Here is a 21,639-nt window from a genome sequence, read left to right on the forward strand (position 1 = left end):
TGAGAAACGGTCTCATGTTCTTCCCTATTCACAGAACTGCCCCGTGGCTTGGCTGATCTGAAGACCTTGTAGGTCTGGAGGGATCGCTCGGGAGACTCGGGGTGGTCAAAAGAAATACAAAAAACTATCAAACTGGCTTGGCTGTCAGCCGCACAATGCACTTCACGTGAAATCACACACACACACACACACACACACACACACACACACACACACACACGCACACACGCACGCACGCACGCACGCACGCACGCACGCACGCACGCACGCACACACACACACACAGGCAACATTCGCTCTCTTTGATTCTAACAGTCAGTCCATACTGTCCATGGTCCCCTCAACAGTTCCTTCAAGGGCCGTCCGTGTGATCGGCCCGGTCTACGCAACGTCTCCTACTACTTTCTTCATATTGAAACAAGTCTTCTCGAGTCCACAGCAGATCTGAATTAACGCTAGAAAAATGATAAAGTCCCAAAAACAAACAAAACAAAAAACAACAAACGATGCTCTTTCCATTTGGACCCCCATCCGGAGAGGAATACCACCGACCCAGCTGCTGCGGTCGAGGGGTGCATAGCGACGTGTGTGGCCCTCCTTCCCTACGCCGGTCGGCGCAAGAGGGGGGGGGGGACGTCGCTACGCTCAGTCTGTGTGTGGTGCAGTGGTGCAGAGTCGTCATAGAACAGTCTTTAAAAAGTCCTGAGGTCCCCTCTCTACCTCGCGTCAGCTCACTTCGCTCTCCGTTCCACCAATGTGCACGTCTCAAAGGGAAGAGCTACAAAGATCATTGTTCCGGGTCTCAATTTGCGTAGTCGTGTTGTTGTTGACACAGATCGGTACATTCTTCTGGCAGGACATCCGCAGTCCGTTTATGCATCTGAAACAGATTTAAAAGAAGAAGAAAGATGTTACGATCGAAGTGCAAGAACGTTTCCACCTGATGCATATTATTCATGCTTCAAAACAGCAGTTTTCAAACAGTGTTTCGGGGACCACCAGTGGTCCTTGGGGGGGTTCCAGGTGGTCCCCAGGTAAACGATGGAAGAGTTGGTAACCAAATGGACCCTTATAGATCTTTAACTCTTGAGAGTGTAAAATGAACTTGCGCTCTCAAGATTTAAATTATTGTTAAACATCTGCATTACTTAATTTACAAGAAGTCTACACAATTAGAGAATGTAGAAGTTATTTGGATCAACCTTTGCCTGTTATTTCTCCTTTGGTACCACATTGATACAGAATGGAATTGTGGACAAAATCTTATCCAACGATAACATAATCGCTGGATAAGATCGTTGGACTGTATGGGTTTTGGTTCTGAGAGGCTATCTCACCAAATGGTGGTCCGTGGCTCAAATGCAGAATAAATAATGGACCTTGATATGAAAAGTGTTGAAAACCACTGCTTCAAGGTAAGGGTGCTGAACTGAGTGTGCACAGGACTCACCTCTGCATTCGTATTTGAGGTCCGAGAAGTAAACCATCTCCTGAGAGAACACGTAGAGACCTAGCCTTCCACCCGCGTACGTCTTGTCGTAGATGTTTCCAGAATCTGCCATGATCCTCTTGCCTTCATACATCACCACTCTGAAGGAGAACGAGCAGCCACATTGATTCATCAGCACGGCAAATAGTAGAAAGCCAAAAGACAAACTAGTGTGATTTTGGGTCAGACCTAAAACCCAGTGGTGGAAAGTAACTCTACTCCACTAGAATTAATGGAAAACATGACTTTTTAGATTCTTAAAAATACATTAACCACTTAAGCCCTATTTTATACTTTGTCTATTCGGAAAATAGCAGATCTACAAGCTCACACAGCACGTCAAGATTCCACCCAATGTGAGCTTGTAACTCTATTTTCCAAAGATTTCAAGTGCTTTTAGTCAAGCAACATTTTAAATACAGGACTTTTTCTTAACTTTTGTCACTTTGTGGTATTGCTACTTTCACTCAAGTAAAAAGAAGATCGTTAGGGTAGTGGTTACCTAATGAGTCCGGTCTTGGGCCTGTGGATCAGGTTCCATCTGTAAGCGGTGTAGTCCTTCCATCCGATGTTCTTGGGGTCGTGCCACAGGGTGCGCACCTGGACAAAAGGAATCGCAAACATTTGAAATGTGAGAAAACCAACAAAAAAAAGTCTTCTGAAATGTGAGCCTTTTCTTCTCTGTATATATCTGCTCAGAGTGGGGTCCCGAGCAAAAGTAGGTCATGGCATTGCACCACTTTTATCCATCTATATGGCTGTTAAAGAATAGCTTGTACATCTGCTATTTTTTGAAAATCTCAGAGAAATACCTGAAAATGTTATATATATCGCCACTGTCGGGCAGAAACATCGTATCTCCAAGTTTCAAATGTGTACAATTTCTTTTGTAAAGTAAAGCCCTGCTTCATCATACATGACTGTCGCACAAGACTAGTGAAAATAGCAGATCTACAAGCACACAACGCAAAGCGCCGCGAGGCGTTGTGTGCTTGTAGATCGGCTATTTTCACTAGTTTAAATCATTTTTAAAACGATAAATACAAAACGAACCACCCGACAACGACGATATATTGAATAGTCCTGATTTTCTTTTTTTCCCCCGCATTTGACTATGTGAACCACTGCTGTATCATACCGGTCGACATCGCCACCCACCTGTCCCGGAGTGTCTCCCGTGTGCCAGAGGGCGTTCCTCAGGTGCTCGCCGGGCCCCGTGGTGGAGTTGACCACCTTGATGGACAGGCCGGCGTAGCCCTGGGCCCGGGTGGGCGTGTGGGACCAGTAGGTCTGCGTGATCTGCTTCCACATCACCGTGTAGAAGCGCGCGCTGGACTGGTAGCCGAACACGAAGCCGGCGTAGTCGTCGTCGCGGTCCGTGTTGATGAAGAACGTTCCGCTGAAGTCCACCGAGTTGAACTCGTCGTAGCCTGATGGGAGGAGCACACAGGAGGAGATGGTTTAGAGCGCTGGTTCTCAAACCTTTTTGGTTGCAGTAGCCCCTTATACTGATTTCTGAAGCCAAGTACCCCCTTCTCCAGACTACAGCATTTTGCTTATAACATTTACATCAAAAGTCCAGTTCCAAAGCCAATATGTTCAAAATATAATGGCATAATGGCAAATAAACATTGCTTTCTATTCAATAGCAGTTGTACTAGTCAAAGTATTGATGTAATTTGGTTTAACAATTTACAGATGAGAAGGTTCACACAAAGACTGTCAAGGTTTTGTCATTACCCATCAAAATACATATTCCCATTTTCTCCTGTACCCCCTGCAGTACCCCTGCATACCCCAAGGGGTACACGTACCATTTGAGAACCACTGGTTTAGAGTTACTTCTGAAGAGAGATATAACAAGCGGGCCCCCAAATAATTGTCAAAACATCACGATTTTAATGGTACCAAATGAAAATGTTTCATAATTATTTTAAACGTTATAATAATAAAGTCATGGAATTATTTATTTAAATCCTATAAATGTGAGTCTTTATTGTGATGCTGCTGAATAGAAACATATACTACGTTAGTTCTATTGATCCAAGTCAGAAAACAATTGATTGATCAAATTATGCTCTGAGAATGCACTCTGACCAATGTTTCGGATGAGTGGGTGGCGAACGCTTTTGAGATTTTCAAGGAAAGGTTGAGAACGGCTTGATTTATTCCTCCTAATCTTTTGGTTCAAGATTGCGTGTCGTTTACGTACCGACAGCGATGCCGGGGTCACAGTTGACGGTCTGCACCAGCTCCTTGCCCTGGTGACGGACCACCCAGTTGGGGTCGATCTGGGAGGTGCCCTTGGGGTCCAGGGGAACCATCTGGAACCTGCGGAAGTCCGTCTCGCTGATCGCAAAGTTCTCCGGGCACACGTCGTCGATGTCGAGCACCTTGTCGCCGTCAAAGTCGTCCTTGCACACGTCACCGCGACCATCACCTGAGAGGAAGAGATCAATGGGGATTAATACAACGGAAGCTGTACGGTGATGTAACCGATCGCGTTAACATGGCTTTGCGTCGTGTGCATTGCTCGGGTTGAGGGTAGGGTTTGGGATCCGGAAAACCGGAGGGACCGACAGAACCGGATTCAACATTGAGGAACCAGAATTGGTTCCATCACATTTGGAACCGTTACCCGGAACCGGTTTGACCACAATTGGTCAAACCTGGTATGTGGACTTCACGTCTGCTATACAATTATAATACTAGTGGCTCTCAAAACATTTCAATTTCGAAGGGCCACCATAACTCAGAGAGGGTACAAATGGAAGTGGGTGAGGGTCCGACGTTAGGGGAACGGTCGGGGGAAAGCGACTCACCGTCAGAGTCCAGCTGGTCCGGGTTGTAGGACAGGCGGCAGTTGTCCTTGTCGTCGGGTACGCCGTCGTTGTCGTCATCGTGGTCACACGCGTCGCCCTTGCCGTCCTTGTCGTGGTCGGCCTGGTTGGCGTTGGGGATGTAGGGACAGTTGTCCAAGTTGTTCTGGTGGCCGTCCTCGTCGATGTCCTGGTTGCTGTCGCACGTGTCTCCCACGCGGTCCGAGTCGGAGTCGATCTGTGGGGGGAGAAGAAGAGCGGTTCATTTATTGGGAAGAGTTCTGAGAGACTTTCATACAACTATAGGACGCTTGTCCTCCTCGCTCCAATGCGCCGCAGAGTTATTTCAGCCAAGCCTATTCGATATGAGCTTCTGTTCTCGGCATGTTTAAATGCACTCCCTTGTCTTCAGGCATGCGAGCAATGTAATGCCCCCGCAAAAAGAATCCAGTGTCCTTGTGGCTTTGGCAACGCTATACACATGCATTCATATCTGTTCAAATAAGGTGGGTTAATTGACAAGGGGAGGGGAGGAAGGGGGGAGGGCACTGACTCCACAGAGTCTTTCCTGAAAGCTCTCGCATTCTTTCCTTTCATTAAAAGGCAGAACGCAGGTGCAAAGCATAGCCTTGATCCTTGAGGAGTCATGTATGCATAGTTACATGAAGGCTCTCCGCTGTCTCCCTTTCGGGGAGGGGCTTGTGTGTATGAAAGGTTCGGTGTCTTTTAAAAGGTCGAGATGTTTAACGTGACGTTACCTGGTCAGGGTTGTGCTCCAGAGGGCAGTTGTCACAGTGGTCCCCGACCCCGTCCCCGTCCGAGTCCCTTTGGTCCAGGTTGTAGACGTACGGGCAGTTGTCGCGCTCGTTCAGAATGCCTGTCGAGGGGTGAAACGTTAATTGCCTTTAGCCCTGGTACGGAGGTGTTCCGTCATGCTGGAAGCGCGGTGTCATTTACATCAGTGGTTCTCAACCTTTTCAGGCCGCGACCCCCCAAATAATCTTATTTTAACTGGGGACCCCCATCCTGACGAGCACTAAGAGTTGAGGCATTACATTTCGTGAAACACGGTTCTATTGTGAAATAGCCAATCTACATGCTCACAACGCCTCGCAAAGCGAGGCATTGTGCGCATGTAGATCTGCTATTTTCACAATTTCTGCCTCTAATATTTGACAATTTGGCCAATGTTTCATTTGTTATTTTAGAGGTATTATAAAGTTCTTAAATTGTCACTTTAGAAATGTGCAGATACCCTCTATACAAGTTGAGAACCACTGATTTACATGGCTACGATGTACTTCGCAGAGAAGACTTACCATCGCCGTCGATGTCGATAGCGCAAGCGTCGCCCTCGCCGTTGTTGTCCGTGTCCGCTTGATCCGTGTTGGCCACGAACACGCAGTTGTCGCAGCGGTCGCCGATGTCGTCTCTGTCGGCGTCGTACTGGGCGGGGTTGTACACCCTTGGGCAGTTGTCCTGAATGTTCAAAGAAACGGCGTCCGGTTACTAAACACAGTCGACGACGAGAAATGTTCCCACAGAAATGATATGCGTGGCAGTTGCGATTTGCTAACCTAACCCAATTTGAAAATCTCTCGACCGATTCAACAGTGTGGTCAGACGGGTGAGCCGCGTGCATCTTCACGGCGTGTTTATTTTAACGATCGATCGATCGAGTTAAGTTACTATTTATCGGGGTCACAATGACGTAATTTTTTTTTTACATAAAAGTTAGATTATAATTAAAATCTTTGCGTTTTGACAATTATGTGGGGGTCCATACTTGCAATATTCTCACAGCCCAACAGCGGGCCCCAGCCCACAGTTTGGGAATCTCTGTCTTAGGGAAGAGAATTCATGCCGGGAGTTGGAATATCGTCTCTGTTGGGTGGAAACCTTTCAAATTTGTATGTTTTTTTCACCAAGTAAAGCCCTGATTCATCATACAAGGCTGTCGCACAAAAGACGTGAAAACAGCCGATCTACAAGCACACAACGCCTCGCAGTGTGAGATGTTGTGTGTTTGTAGATCTGCTATTTTCACTAGTTTAGTTCATTTTTAAAATGATAAATACAAAACGAACGGTCTTGGACATACAAGGTTTCTACCCGACAACGACGATTTGTCCAAAGCTGTTACTTTTCAGGATTCAAATTCAAAAGTAGCAAAAGTAGCAGATCTAAAAGCTGGTGCTACTTTTGATTCTTTTGTGAGGTTTCAGTATGATCAAGTTGGGCATTCATTCACGGGGAAAAAAAAAACACAAAAAGTTAAAATCTGGAGATAAGAGGTTTCTGCCCTGCAGCAACATGCTGGCCTCTGTGCTGAAACGTGATCTTCCACTGTGAGAACCTAACATTTCCTCGCCACAGCGCTTTTCCTTCCCTGACTTTCTTCCATCCACACTATGAATTACGGGCGACGCGCCACCTCGTCCTGAGCGCCTGGCTTCGCGCCCCCAAACGATATCATACTATTTATAATGCTACTGGCTTTCCAGTGGGTGTCTCTGCTCTGGTGGAAAACCGAGAGAGACGCGCAGACTGTCGCCAGGGGCGTCGCACCAAATTCTGGGCCCTGGGTACAAGGATTCACTCACGTTTTGTGCTTTAACTATTGAAAAATAGCAGATATACAAGCTCACAGCGAGCTTGTAGATCTGCTATTTTTTATTTTTTTATCATGAACATTTGTGCAAGTCTTTGAATATTTAAAATCCTTTTATGTCAGTGGTGCTCAAACTTTTTCATGTGAAGGACCCCCAAAATGATATGTATTTGGCCATGGACCCCTATCTCAAAATATTTAGTTCCAGGGACCCCCCCAGAAGCAAAATTTGAGTTACAAATGTTCGCTTAAAAAATACATTATATTCAAAGATTTGCACACATTTTCACGACTTTTCAAAAATAGCAGATCTACAAGCTCGCAGCGCGGCACTCGGTGCCGCGCTGTGAACTTGTATATCTGCTATTTTTCAATAGCTAAAGTATATAAAATAATTCCAGGCCCCTCCACCTTGGGCCCAAGTAACTCAGTCCCACTTCCCCCCCCCCCTAGTTGTGACGCCTCTGACTGTCACTACAGAAGGAAGAAGGGCTGACTCCTGATTGCTACGTCTGGCCGCTAAAAGGGAAACCAAAGATCTCGGGGGAAGTAAATGGCTTTCACGATGATGACCCACCCTATCATCAGGGATCCCATCGTTGTCATCATCCTGGTCACATTCGTCACCGAGGCCATCTTTGTCGTGGTCTTCCTGGCCGGAGTTGGGCAGCACAGGACAGTTATCCTGTAAAGAAACCAAACGTTTGGTTAGCCTAGGGGGGCAATTAACTAAACAATGGAGAGGAGATGAGATATAACCAGGCCATGTGGGGTCAGCGGGGGAAGAAGTTTCACCCACGTTTGTAACTTGAGTAAAAGTATCAATACTAGTGCCGTCACAATTATTACATAATCGTCTAATCGTGATTATTTGACATAATCGTGATTATTTTTCATAATCGTTTCCATGTAAAAAATAGTGGAAATAGCAGATCTACAAGCTCACAACGCGTCGCATCGTGACGCGTTGTGAGCTTGTAGATCTGCTATTTCCACTATCAATGTTCTTTTTTAAGTATAAAGTTGTCAAATATGTCAAGTCATTTCTTTTTATATTTATCTTATGTGTCATATCTACCATGTGTAACTTCAAAGCCAAAAGCCAAACAGAAATGTAATTGTCAACGACAAAAACACAATTAAATCGTTTATCGCAATTATTTGAGAGAAAATTCATCGTCATGTAAAATGTCATAATCGTGACAGCCCTAATCAATACTCGAATGTTTATACTCTGTTACAAGCAAAAGTCTGGTAATCGAAGTGTATTTGAGTAAAAGTATATAAGTTAACTATTGGCATCAAAATATACATAAAGTACCGAAAGAACAAGTACTCATTATGCAGAATGTCCAATTTCACAAGTTTTAAAAGATATAAAAACAATTTGAAAATAGCCAAAGTATACATGGGGGTGAGGTGGTTAATGCATGTTTTAGTAATAATAATCTTAATATATAAAGTAACGAGTAACTAAAGTTTTCAAATAATTGTAGTGGAGTAGAAGTAAAAGTATTGATAATTGGGGAAAAAACCCCGGTAAACCTGCAGAATTCACCCTTTGTCAAGTCCCGCCCGTTGTCCCGCCCCTCTTCACACCTATTGGTTGCTGTGTCTTGGTGGGACACTCGGTGGGACACTCCATCCACTACCATTTTAATTCAGTTGTTTCATATTGTTATTCTGTGTGTTCAATTCTAATTTCAAACTTGGTTTCAGTAAAATGGAGCTGCTCAGTGGCAGTATAGTGACTCAGCATGTTTTTAAATGTTTTTATTTCTCCAAAAAAATGTTTTAACTAATTCAACATAAAAAAGGCGGAACCAGGGCGGGACAAGGCAGATAGAGCCTGCTGGTTGGTCAGTCAGGGACCAACCAGAAGGCTAACAAAGGGTGAATTGTACCTAAGTACTGTGGTTGAGTAGATGTGTGGCTCACCTTCTTGCAGTGGTATGTGGCGTTCTCCACACAGAGCAGGTCCTTGTTGGGCCAGCCGTCCAGGTCAGAGTCCTCGCCGCAGATGTAGCCGTTCCCGGCGTAGCCTGGCTTGCACTCGCAGCGGAACATGGCGTCGGAGAAGATGCCCAGGTAGATGCAGTTGGCGTTCTTGTTGCAGTCGTGGCTGCCGTCCACACACGGGTTGCGAGGCGTGCAGACCTAGAACACACACACACACACACACAATGCACCCGATTAAAGAAATGCTAGCGCCTAGTAGGGCTACGCGATATGGACGGAATTTCATATCTCAGTATTTATGCCAAATATTTCGATATCGATAAGATTAGTGTTTCTCAAACTTGCACATTTCAAGGTTTCCCTTTAACTCTGACAGTGTACAAATTGAACCAAATGAACCCGCCAGGGTTCATTTGGTTCAATTTGTACATTGTCAGAGTTACAGACTTGTATGGGTCAATTTAGACCACCCTAAAGGAACAACTTCAAGATAATACGATATTAATGTACACATTTCAAATTCAATATTTTAAGTGAAAACTAAGCATTATTCAAAAAACAATGTTAACAATAACAAGTCAACATCACTCTTGATTTTAAGTGCTATTGGGTTCCTAGACTTGTTATTTGATATTCTAAGTGTAGCAAAGGCAAAGATTTGGGCGATATGAGCAACAATATGGCCAATACATCACCCAGGGCGATATACCAGTATTGCCCATATCTTCCCTTTTGCGATACTGACATTGCGCATGGTCATACTGTACCTCGATAACGATACGATAACTATATGGTGCAGCACTAGCGCCGAGCACATTAGAATCAACTCCAAGCATTTACACGTGCGCTAATAATAACAACGAGCGACAGTTAAAAATTCCCAAACCTGTTTCTTGGCGGTAGCCTGTTCCACTCCTCTCCCGAAGGGCTGAGGTCCAGAGTAGCGGGCGGGGCAGGGCAGGCAGTTGTAGCCCGGCTCCGTGTTCTCGCAGCGGTGGACGCCGTTGAGCGTGAAGCAGGCGTCGGGGACCTCCTTGCACTCGTCGATGTCCCTGCAGGTGACGCCGTTGCCGGTGTAGCCGCCCGGGCACCGGCCACACCTGAAGGTGCCGTCGGGGAAGCTGGTGCACCTGGAGCCGGGGAAGCAGGGGCTGGAGAGGCAGCCGTCTGCAGAGAAAGGAGAAAAAGGGATTTGTTTCTTTAGAGCCATTAAGATCTGAGGCCGATTCTACTAAATGTGTCTTCCAAATCCTAATGCTTTTCTGAAAGAAACGTATGTTTCTATATCAGTGGTGCTCAAACCTTTTAAAGCGAAATACCCCTAGAATTATATGTATTTGGCCGGGGACCCCCGTCTCAAAACATTTTGTTCCAGGGCCCCCCGAGAAAGATTTGAGTTACAAATGACCGCTTTAAAAAATACATATTCAAAGATTTGCATCAACGTCCAAGATTTTTCGGAAAATAGCAGATCTACAAGCTCATAGCACGGCACTCTGTGCCACGCTATGAGCTTGTTGATCTGCTGTCTTCTGACATCTTCAAAATGCTTACCGACGGGGCACTCCTGCTTGTTGCACACTTGAGACATGGCGCCGCCACCGACGCACTCCTTGCCTCCATATTTGGGGGCGGGGTCGGTGCAGAGGCGCTTGCGGGTCTGGATCCCACCGCCGCAGGTGACCGTGCAGGTGTCCCACAGCGACCAGGGTCCCCAGCCGCCGTTGACTATAAAGAAGACACAATGCATTTTAGCATTTAAAACCAAAGTATATGTATTTTAATACTCTTATGTGGGGCGATGTCGGATCTCTGCTCCACATGTAAAGGGTCTTGTTGAAACTTTAACAAAACGCGGTTGAATCGAATCACGTCGACGCCACTCGCGGCTCAACTCACTGGGACAAGGCGACATCGTGCAGATCTCCGTTTGGCGCCCCTGTCCCTGGCAGTCCTCGCCGCCCATCTGCGGCGTGGGGGAGTTGCAGAGGCGGATGCGGGTGATGACGCCCTCGCCGCACGTCACCGAGCACGAGGACCAGGGGGACCAGTGGCTCCAACCGCCGTCCTGCTTGACTGGAAAACAATAATAACAGAACACATTCAGTCCCTGAATATTTCAGTGATTTTTTTCTTCTATGATTCATTCATGATTTATGATGTGGTCATGACACTGAGAAGTTATTATTGCTGTTACAATGGGACTTGTCAAGGATCGGGGGGAGAAAGTGACTTACAGCGCTTGTCGCATTCTTTGGGGTAGCAGTCACGCGTCTGCACAGAGGTGCCCTCACAGTTGCTGTTGATGCGGTCGCAGGAGCGTCCCCGCTGCTGGATGCCCCGCCCACAGCTCACCGAACAAGGCGTCCATTCAGACCATGGGGACCATCCGTCCTCCGCGTAGTCACTCGCTGCGAGGAGACGGGACACACGTTATGAGTGAGGGGCGCTATACTAACCACTTAAACCCCATCTCAAAATATTTGGTTCCAGGGACAGGGAAATTGTTAAAATAGTAGATCTACAAGCTCATTGCGTGGCGTGGCGTGGGAATAATCAATACAATCTATTAATGTGCGTAAATATTACATTACACACAGGAAAACAATCGATCAAAAAAGAAGTTTGACAAAACTATGCTAAAGCAACTTACGGGTTCCGCAGCGCGGGCAGCACTCGCCATCGGGCACCGTGGCGTTGACGCAGGGGATCAGAGGGCAGGAGATCTTACGGCAAATGGTGGCAGAGTTCTGTGTGTGCAGAGGAATGAGTCAGGAAACAGTTGAATTAGTCCAACGAATCGGACCCGACCGAGCGACTGCCTGATGATTACACAACTGGAAAAAATGTACGCCAGTGAAGTGTTGCTGAGGCCGTGCCAAGCCTAATTGCTATGTTTCCTAACAATGAGGCGATCTGTATCAGTTGTAAGGGGGGGGGGGGGGGGGGGATCCTGCTGTGTGCTTCTGGAAAATAAAACTCTCCTTTCAAAACACGGACACCCTTAGTAGGTGTTTTTGATGGTCGAGTGGAAAAAAGAAAAGGCCCCATGCTGCTTCCAGTCGATGGACTGGAAGGTCCCTCAGACAGATCTTAAGCGAGGCTAACGTAAATACCAGAGCCTATTATCACCTCATTAGGAAATGGAAACAGACAATTGAGCGTAAGACTTAATTTTACACGTTATTCTGTCATGCGACGGTGGGTGGAAAACGGGCAAATCCACAAAGCGCCGTGACCTCGCAGAGCGGGCTATTTTCAAGCGCGCAACGCCGTTGTGCGGCGAAGTATGAATGGAGGCTGAACAGCACATGGCAAAATCCAGATTTGTTTTGCCAAGCGAAAGCTTCCCCCACGATAAGAGAAAACACTCTAGCACAGAGCCCTGAGGGACTCCGTACAACCATATGGGGGTTTGAGTGTTTGATTCCCTCACTTCTCAGCGGTCGGGGTCCGGGGACCACCGGGGACCACCGGGGGTCCAAAAAACACAAAAGCTTAGAACATGGAGACGATACCAAACAGGGCTGATATCGATGAAACGGCACTTGACGTTCCTGAAGGTTGAGAATGTCTGAATTACCTGACAGGTACACTCGGTGCATCCGTCCACGGTCCACTCGTCCTTGTCGTTGTGCACCATGCCGTTGTGGATGCACACACCAGCGTGGATCTTCATCTGGTTCTTGATGAGCTCGCTGTCCTCAGACTATAGCAGAGAGACAAAGAAAAGAGAGAAGGGAGAGAGAGAGAGAGAGAGAACGTTTTAGCGTCATTTTACGGGAGTCTTTGATGAGTGCATTTATGTGAATTCTTTTATGTCGTCTGGGAGCTCTGCACAACCAAAAGACAAGTTTCTACCGCGAATGTGATGATGCACAATAAAAGTTTAAGATGCCTGAAATCTTGTATCTGGAGAGAGAGAGAGAGAAAGAGAGAGGGAGAAAGAGAGAGAGAGAGAGAGAGAGAGAGAGAGAGAGAGAGAGAGGGAGAAAGAGAGAGAGAGAGAGTGAGAATGAGAAAGTGAGAGGGGACGGGGAGGGGGGGCGTTCAGACACGAGGATGGAAAACATTCCCCTTGCCAAGGTTCCAATGCGTATGAATCACGGGCCGACACCGTGATTAAGACATTGCTCCGACTCTACTGAAGCAGTTACAGAAAAGCACGGCGACAGCCAAACATATTTTGTGTATTCACATGGGTCTCATTAACGAGGACTTGGCCATTGGACTGTCATTACAGCAGCAAGTGGCCCGGGTGTTGCTGCAGCGGCACGGGTGAGGGAGGGGGGATGACACGTGATGCTGGAGGCATGGGGGGGCAGGGGTGTCGCACCAAATTCTGGGCCCTGGGTACAAGGAGGATTCACTGTGGGCCCCCCATGAATGTTCTTCATAGGGGGGAAGGGGGGTTTAACCCGTTTAGACTGGGAGCGCATTATTACGCGTCATTTTGTGCTTTAACTGTTGAAAAATAGCAGATATACAAGCTCGTAGCATGTAGATCTGCTATTTTTGAAACATCGTGAACATTTGTGCGAGTCTTTGAATATTTCAAATCCTTCTAAGGTTTTTTGAAAAACCTATGTTTCCCATCTCAAAATATTTGGTTCCAGCCAGGGACCCCCCAGAAGCAAAATTTGAGTTACAAATGTTCGCTCAAAAAATACATATATTCAAAGATTTGCCCACATTTTCACGACTTTTCAAAAATAGCAGATCTACAAGCTTGTAGATCTGCTATTTTTCAATAGTTAAAGTATAAAATAGTTAAGGCCCCTCCACCCTGGGCCCTAGTAACTCAGTCCCACTCCCCCCCCCCCCCTTGTGACGCCCCTGCATGGGGGGAATGAAAGATGGAAGGGAGGAGAGAGTGAGAGAGTGAAAAGATGACAGAGTGCAGACCCCAGATGGCCCCTTCCTTCCTTACCACTTTACGCAGCTCGTTGGACAGCTGCTTGACGACCACGCCGAGTCCTTTGAGCTCTTTGAACATGCCAGCGATATCCTCACAGGAGAAGCCACAGACCGACTGCAGATCTGAACACGAGAGAGAGAGAGAAAGGCCCGGAAAGGTCAATTACCTCACTGTCTATCAAAGTTATACCAGTGGTGGAAGAAGATTCCCTTTTCTTTTTTTTTTTTGTAAAAGTAGAAATACCCCAATGTCAAAACACTCATACAAGGGTTAGATACAAGTAAAGGGTATGTATTCAATCAATATTTGACTTGGGTACAAATTACAAAGATATACATAATACAATATCCAAGATATACAAAAAATAGGCTACTTACAGTACCGAATTGAAAGTACTTAAATGTTTCCAAAATTGGTCAAACCTTTTAAAAAATAGCCAATCTACAAGCTCACAACAGCATAACCTAAGTGGTTAATGTGTGTTTTGCGATAATAATCTAAATCGGCAAAGCAACTAGTAACTAAAGTTTTCAATTAACTGTAGAGGAGTAACACGTGCAACATCTGCCTCTGAGCTGTAGCGGAGTAGAAGAATAAAGTGTCAAAAGTGTCCAACAACATAAATACTCAAATTGCACTCAAGGTAGGTATTTGAGTAAATGTGGGCCTCTTTAGTTATTGCTCCACCACTGCGAACGGACAGACTCGACAGAGGAGTGTCAGTGAACAGGGGCGTCACAAGGGGTAGGAAAGTGGGACTGAGTTACCAGGGCCCAAGGTGGAAGGGGCCCTAGTAACTTTAGCTATTGAAAAATAGCAGATATACAAGCTCGCAGCGCGGCACCGAGTGCCGCGCTGCAAGCTTGTAGATCTGCTATTTTTGAAAAGTCGTGAAAATGTGCGCAAATCTTTGAATATATGTATTTTTTAAGTGAACATTTGTAACTCAAATTTTGCTTCTGGGGGGTCCCTGGAACTAAATATTTTGAGATGGGGGGGTCCTTCACATGAAAAAGTTTGAGCATCACTGACATGGAGACATAGGTTTCTTGGCACACATTTTCACGATTTTTCTAAAATAGCAGATCTACAAGCTCGCAGCGCGGCACTCGGTGCCGCGCAGTGAGCTTGTATTTCTGCTATTTTTCAATAGTTAACATTCATGGGGGGCCCGCAGTGAATCCTTGTACCCAGGGCTCAGAATTTGGTGTGACACCCCTGCCCGTGCCCCCTAAGGTGAGGTGAGGAGAGGAGAGGAGAGGAGAGGAGAGGTGGGTCACCTTTGGCTTTGTGGCCGGTGTAATCAGTCCTAATTGCGGGTCTGGAGCCGTTGACAGGGTTGTCCAGGGTCATGACATCGGTCAGGGTGGCTGAGGGGCACAAGAGACACTAATTCATTAACATCGCTGTCAATCCACTGTCACGAATGTTGTGGCTTATCGTCGTCGTCGGGTGGAAACCTTGTACGTCCAAAACTGTTCGTTTTGCATTTATCATTTTAAAAATGAGTGAAAATAGCTTTAGCTTAGCTAACTTTTCACAAGACTCACCTCCACTTTGACATCCCTTGTTTCTCAGAATGGCGTCCAAAGTCGTCCCGAAGACAAAGCGAACATTCTGAAGCACTCCCTGAAAAATGCAACAACAGTCTTAAGTTTAATTCAAACCATTCAACTTTGATCAAGCACTCAAATCAGAGCAAGATTTCTAAGTTAACATAACAAAACGAATAATAATAAAAGGTTAAAATAAATGATAATAGCATCATCATCATCATCATCATCGGTACACATTATTAAGCATTATTTAATGCTTTAACTCGGTGCCGCGCTGCGAGCTTGTAGATCTGCTATTTTTGAAAAATCGTGAAAATGTGTGCAAGTCTGAGCTTGTATATCAGCTATTTTTCAATAGCTAAAGTATAAAATAATCCCATACCTAAATGGGTAAAGCACCTAAAAAGGCCTAATAGGACTATAGCCGTTTTCAACGAAATCTCCACAGAATCCCGATCGTCGAAACTCACCATGAAGCGGTCCTTCAGGGCGCCCTTCCCGATCCTCAGCCGCGCCGTGTCGGTCACCTCCTGGGACAGCACCTTGTAGATGGGCAGGTCCAGCTCGGCCACGTTCACCTCCTCGCAGCCCACGAACAGCTGCGCGCGGTCGTCCTGCACGAACAGCGTGATGTTCTTCCAGTGGCCCGTGGCCAGGTCGGCGTCCTCGATGGACACCACGTGCTGCGCGCCGCCGGCGCCGGTAGAGTAGACCACGTCCAGCGTGTTGGCCTTGCCGTTGGACACCACCTCGAACACGGGCCCAGAGCCGTCGGCGCGCTCCACCGTCAGCAGCGCGCCACGGGTCCTGGTTGGTGGATCGATTGAATGCTTTGTTAGAAGTTTGCATGGGACAAGATACAGGACAGCAGGCTCGTGCACACATAGACATCAAACAGGGCTTGGGCCCCTGCCCTTTTACCCGTCTGTAAAAAGTGCCCTCTGCAGACCATGAATGCAGTTTTCACTATGGTGAAAGAAACGCAAATGTCCTCTTTCCGAGCCATATACGTGAAGGCAGCATTCAAGAGAATTGCCTTGTCCAAACTCCCCTGAACTTGAATGCAGCATCTTATGTTGAAATCAAGAAATGTGTAGAAATCAAGCATCGAAAATAGCTGACCTCCAAGCTGCGACGCGTTGTGAGCTTGGAGCCTTGGAGGACGGCTATTTTCGATGTTTTCACCAAAAGGCCCTTTTTAGAAATGTCAGCCCCTGCCTCTCTAACATTCTCTGCACGTCCCTGGAGGACAGGACAGTTCAACTGACACAAGGTCAACTAAAACAGTGGTTCTCAACCTGTGGGTCGGGACCTCCAGGAGGTCCCCGGATGATTAACTTGATGTGCAACATTGTTTTCTCTCTCAACAGTAAACAAACCAACATCAAGTTTAGGTGTATAGAGGGTGCACATTTCTTAAGTGACAATTTATGGACTTGTTAATACCTCTAAAATGACAAATGAAACATGGGCCAAATTGTCAAATATTAGAGGCGGAAATTATAATAGCAGATCTAGTTGCTCACAACGCCTCGCGTTGCGAGGCGTTGTGAGCATGTAGATCTGCTATTTTCACAATAGAACCGTGCTATACAAAATGTAATGCCTCGACTCAGGACTCAAAGGATAAAGACCACAAGAAAGCTCAATGGCTTGCTTAAAGGGGGCCTGTCACCTAAAGGGTTACTGTCACTTTAAGAATCATCTTAAAAAAACAAGTTAACATTTTTACGATGTCATTGTGGGAATGCGCAATTATAAGCCAATCAAATTAATTGTCTGTATAGCCTGACTGTATGACGACTTACTGTACTGGTCAGCTGTTGTTGGGCAGAGAAATCAGAGAAACAGTCTGAAAGTTTCAGACTGTTTCAGGATGCACACGGGAGAGAGACCACATGAACTACTGTATCATAATATTAAAATTTCGGGCTGACAGCGGGCCTTTAAATCAGGGTCCCCTGATCACTCTAGATGAGACCTGGATGAGACCATTACCACCTACAATTGATCAATGGCACGCGAGACTGATTAAAGTGTACACTATGGAAAAGATCACTGCTAAGCTCCAGATGAAGTACGATGTTTTCCTTAAGAATTGGGCCCCGGTAATATGTTATCTGAATCTCCCTGTATGAATGTAAATGTAGGTGCCATGCTATTGTGAGATTTTGAGTGTGTGTTGTGTTCTGATTCCAAGTTTATGTCCTGTTATTTCTTCCAAATTCCTAAATTGTTTTATTTAATGTTAGCCGATGTGTGTGTTTTGTGTTTATCTTCATTTTGCTTTTGTGTTATTATTATTATTTGTGGAATATTTGCTGATAACAACTTGCTGATATAACTTTGTGAATGTATATGGAGACAGAATGGCAAATAAACACCTTTTGTTCTAAAAAAATCACACCCGTGTGAACTGAGCGGTGGTTTACCCACCAACCCCCCCCCCCCCCCCCCCCCCCCTCCCCCCCTGTGTGTGTGTGTGTGTGTGTGTGTGTGTGTGTGTGTGTGTGTGTGTGTGTGTGTGTGTGCGTGTGTGTGTGTGTGTGTGTGCCTGGTCTGGCCTGGCCTGAAAACAGCGCCCCTCCCTTAACATGTGTGGTCAGAAAAGGTACTACACCACAGGCTACATACAGACCCACATACAAACCCACATACATACAAACAAACATACATACCTACACACACGGCCACGCTATGGAGACGGTGTGACCACCGCTCAAAAAAAAAAAATCAGGGTCCCTTTGTGTATACACGATTCACACAACATTAAATGACCAGAACAAATAAAAACACTTTAATACCTCTTGAACTGCTTGAAGTTGGCCAGGAGGAGGAAGCCCCTCTCGGCCTGGATGGAGTCCACCAGGTCCCTGAAGGACGTGTCGGGCACCGGGGGGATCAGGTCGGCGTTGAGGACCTTGTAGGCGGGGCTGTAGGGGTCGGCTCCCTTCACCAGGGTCACGCCGTTGTCTCGCTTCTTCACCCGGGCCAGCTCGAAGAGGTCGTACACGCTGTTGTCGTCGCCGCTCTCTGCGTCAAAACACGACGATAAAAGCAGTGGCGTGAATAACTGACTATAACAAGTACATTTTACTCCTGGGGTTTTGTAGGGTTTGGCTTGCAAAGTACACAACGTCATCACGGTGTACTTTGCAAGCCAAACCCCACGATCTATCCTACCAGTTCTAGGCAACACAGAAGGGGGGAGGGAGGGTGGGGGGACTTTTTTTTTCTTATTTCCACATAACAACTCAAAGGTATATTAATGACATATTGTAGTTCAATGTTGAAAATGGGTGGTTCTCCCCTTTAAGTTCAATTTGGAGGTATTTATTTGTAGCCTACTTTACTTGAGTATTTCCAATTTCCGATCCACTCCACTACGTCTCGGATCCAAATGTTGTACTTTTACTCCACTGCGTTGATTTGAAAACTTTAGTTACTAGTTACTTTGTAGATAGTTACTTTGTAGATTTTGATTATTATTACAAAACATACATTAACCACTTCAGCCCCAATATACATTTTGGACATTTGAAAAGAGCAGATGTGCATACACATTGTGAGCTTGTAGATCTGCTATTTTGAAAAGATTTAAATCTTGAAATGGGACATTCTGCATAATGAGTACCTACTTTTACTTTTGGTAGACTACTAAGTACATTTTTATGTCAATACTTTTGTACTTTTACTCAAGTACATTTAAAATTCTGTATTCTGTATTTCTATAATATATACTTTTAGTAGTAAAAAATGTGAGTACTTTTTCCACCACTGTGATAAACAGACAAGCAGGTCATTAAACATTACTCCCTATACGCATAGGCAAGTATATCACAAACTTTCACATTTCAATGACTCACCCTTAACTCTGACAGTGTATAAATGAGAAGAACCTAATGGACCCGTCCGGGTCCATTAGGTTCCCATTTATACACTGTCAGAGTTACACAGACTTGCAAGGGTAAATGTAATTTAGAATCCCCTATTTAGACTAAGAGAATCCCTGCCTGGAACCCACTTTGAGTAGATACCACTGGCCTGTTTTCCATTTAAAATATCTGTGCTCAATTTGGTTAACAGTAGGCTAGCCTAAATATATATATTTTTTATGTTTTATTGTATTTATTTTTAATTTAAACATTTTGACAAATATTGCTTAGTACAAAGACATCAGGTAATCAGCCAGCACATAAGCATCACATAAATAAGAGCCTGAATATGACAAACACGTGTGCGGAGGAGAAACGCAACCACGACAGTCAGTCAGTAAAGCCGACTGTCTCTTTTCAAAGCATTTCTTCCGTTATGATCATCTTGCTCACTCACCTGCCACTCTTGCGCTTGCGTCTTCACAATGCGTCCAAAGCATCAACTGCACCAAAAAGATGCAGCACAGCAGCGTCATCTCGAAAGCCCGAATATCTGCTATTATTTAAACAAAAAAATGAGAGATTTATTTTTGTATAATGGGGCTACTGCATCATCATCAACAGCAAAACGGTTAAAATGTTAGGCTATAGTTTAAACCAGTGGTTCTCAAAGTGGATTCCAGGGACTCTGTGTGTTCCTTAGAGGGGTCCAAATTGACCCATGGAGGTCTGTAACTATGACAGCATACAAATGGAACCAAATGGACCCATCAGGGTCCATTTGGTTCCACTTGTATGCTGTCAGAGTGAAGGAGATTCCTTGAAATGTAAAAGTTTGAGAAACACTGCAGGTTTAAACTGTGTCCGTCAAAATTAAATAATAAATAGCCGAATAAAGTCAGCTACAAACCTTATAAATGATTAAAAAAAACCTATTGGCAAAATATATATATAAAAATAAATAAAGATTGCTTCGTCTTGAAGAAAGTCCTCGCTTATCCTTGATATTTTTTGTCCAGTTGTCTTCTGTCCAGTTCAGAAATCCCTTTGCGGTTGAATAAGTTTTTACTATACAGCGCGTTTCCCTGTTATTCGCGGAGAAGAACTCTTGTTATTTGCCTTGCTGTGTTCTTTATTCCGATGCCTGGGATTATTCTAGCGAGTCTTCAGACATCACGGCTATTTAAACACTTTTCCCTGCATTCCTGAGCGCACGGCTCGGCCAATCCCAGCCGCTCTGGAGGAAAAGGGGGAGTGACCTCTCCTCTTACCTCACGGCACAGTCACAGTAATATCCGAGACACACACAGAGGAAAAAAATGCATTCCAGAGATGGATTTCCATCATCGGAGAAATATTTCATAGACGCACAGGAGCCAAGGGGTCGTTTCCTGTAAAGTTTTGGTTATTCGTTAAATATTCTCCATTCTGTAATGCCTGATTGCTTTCTGTGTAAATAGTTTAGCGTTTTATTGTGGGCAAAAATAGCCTATGTTATTATTCCCTAGGTGCATAATTAAATAAACACTCACTTACTCACACACTCACACTCTCTCTCTCTCTCTCTCTCTCTCTCTCTCTCTCTCTCTCTCTCTCTCTCTCTCACACACACACACACACACACACACACACACACACACACACCACTTAATTGTTTTTTATTAGACTCCTTAAAATGCTATAATAACTACTATAATATTGTGTAACCTACACAAAATGTTTGTATGTAATTGTAACTGATAAGATTAAAATGTTTAATATGGTATAGATATCATTTTCAGTGTTAAAAGTCAATGCCATGATGTTTTGAACAAATAACTAACGCAGGAGAATGACGCTGAGAGATGCCAATCAGGTCAAAATGCCCAGGACACTGGATAACGAATTGATAATGCCAATCCATATCTGGCCTTGTCCTTCTCTTTACTGGGCCCACGACAACATGAAAACATCTGATATCTATTGTTATGTTCTACATTGTTATTTTCTATTGGCCAATGAAAGTCTTCTATGCTGTGTACACTCAACTATATAGGCCTATGTGAAATTATTATGCTTTGTACTCAGAGAGAGCTACGATGGGTGATTTTGCTCTACTGTACTTGTACAGTACAATTTAAACTGACTATATTTTCAATACATCTAATAGAAAAACGGACTTGTACACTGTGTGGGCTCCTTTTATTGTGTGAGACTCTAACTGTGATTTTATTCTGTGGAGAGAAGCTGAGTCTTCTTGTGAAAGGATAACATTCTGAAGGAATTACAAAAATGGGAAATAATCTAAAACCCATCAGTAACAGGTCAGGTTAAAAATGTAATAGGCTATTTAGACTATAGCATTTTGAGGCACTTCTATGGAGAGCCTCTCATCTTGCGGTTTTGAATGTAACCACCAGGGGCGTCATTGAG

General features: G+C 45.0%; 1 protein-coding gene across 1 annotated transcript; it reads right to left on the reverse strand.

Annotated features, from left to right (window-relative positions):
• Positions 1-746: 746 nt before the first annotated feature.
• On the reverse strand, positions 747-19,763 carry thbs1a (thrombospondin 1a; the record flags this gene model as incomplete). Its single annotated transcript, XM_080750883.1, has 22 exons — positions 747-880; positions 1,451-1,590; positions 1,992-2,089; positions 2,648-2,919; positions 3,702-3,929; positions 4,312-4,546; positions 5,067-5,185; positions 5,628-5,787; positions 7,497-7,604; positions 8,858-9,076; positions 9,765-10,045; positions 10,433-10,606; positions 10,778-10,954; positions 11,116-11,289; positions 11,532-11,628; positions 12,462-12,587; positions 13,809-13,918; positions 15,077-15,166; positions 15,347-15,425; positions 15,823-16,159; positions 18,157-18,385; positions 19,685-19,763. The coding sequence occupies 22 exons, from the start codon at positions 19,761-19,763 to the stop codon at positions 873-875; spliced, it is 3,540 nt and encodes a 1,179-aa protein (XP_080607009.1). The 3' UTR covers positions 747-872.
• Between the last annotated feature and the right edge of the window lie 1,876 nt (positions 19,764-21,639).

The sequence above is a fragment of the Nannobrachium achirus genome (genome assembly GCF_963921795.1).
Source record: "Nannobrachium achirus genome assembly, chromosome: 20".
NCBI lineage: Eukaryota > Metazoa > Chordata > Actinopteri > Myctophiformes > Myctophidae > Nannobrachium > Nannobrachium achirus.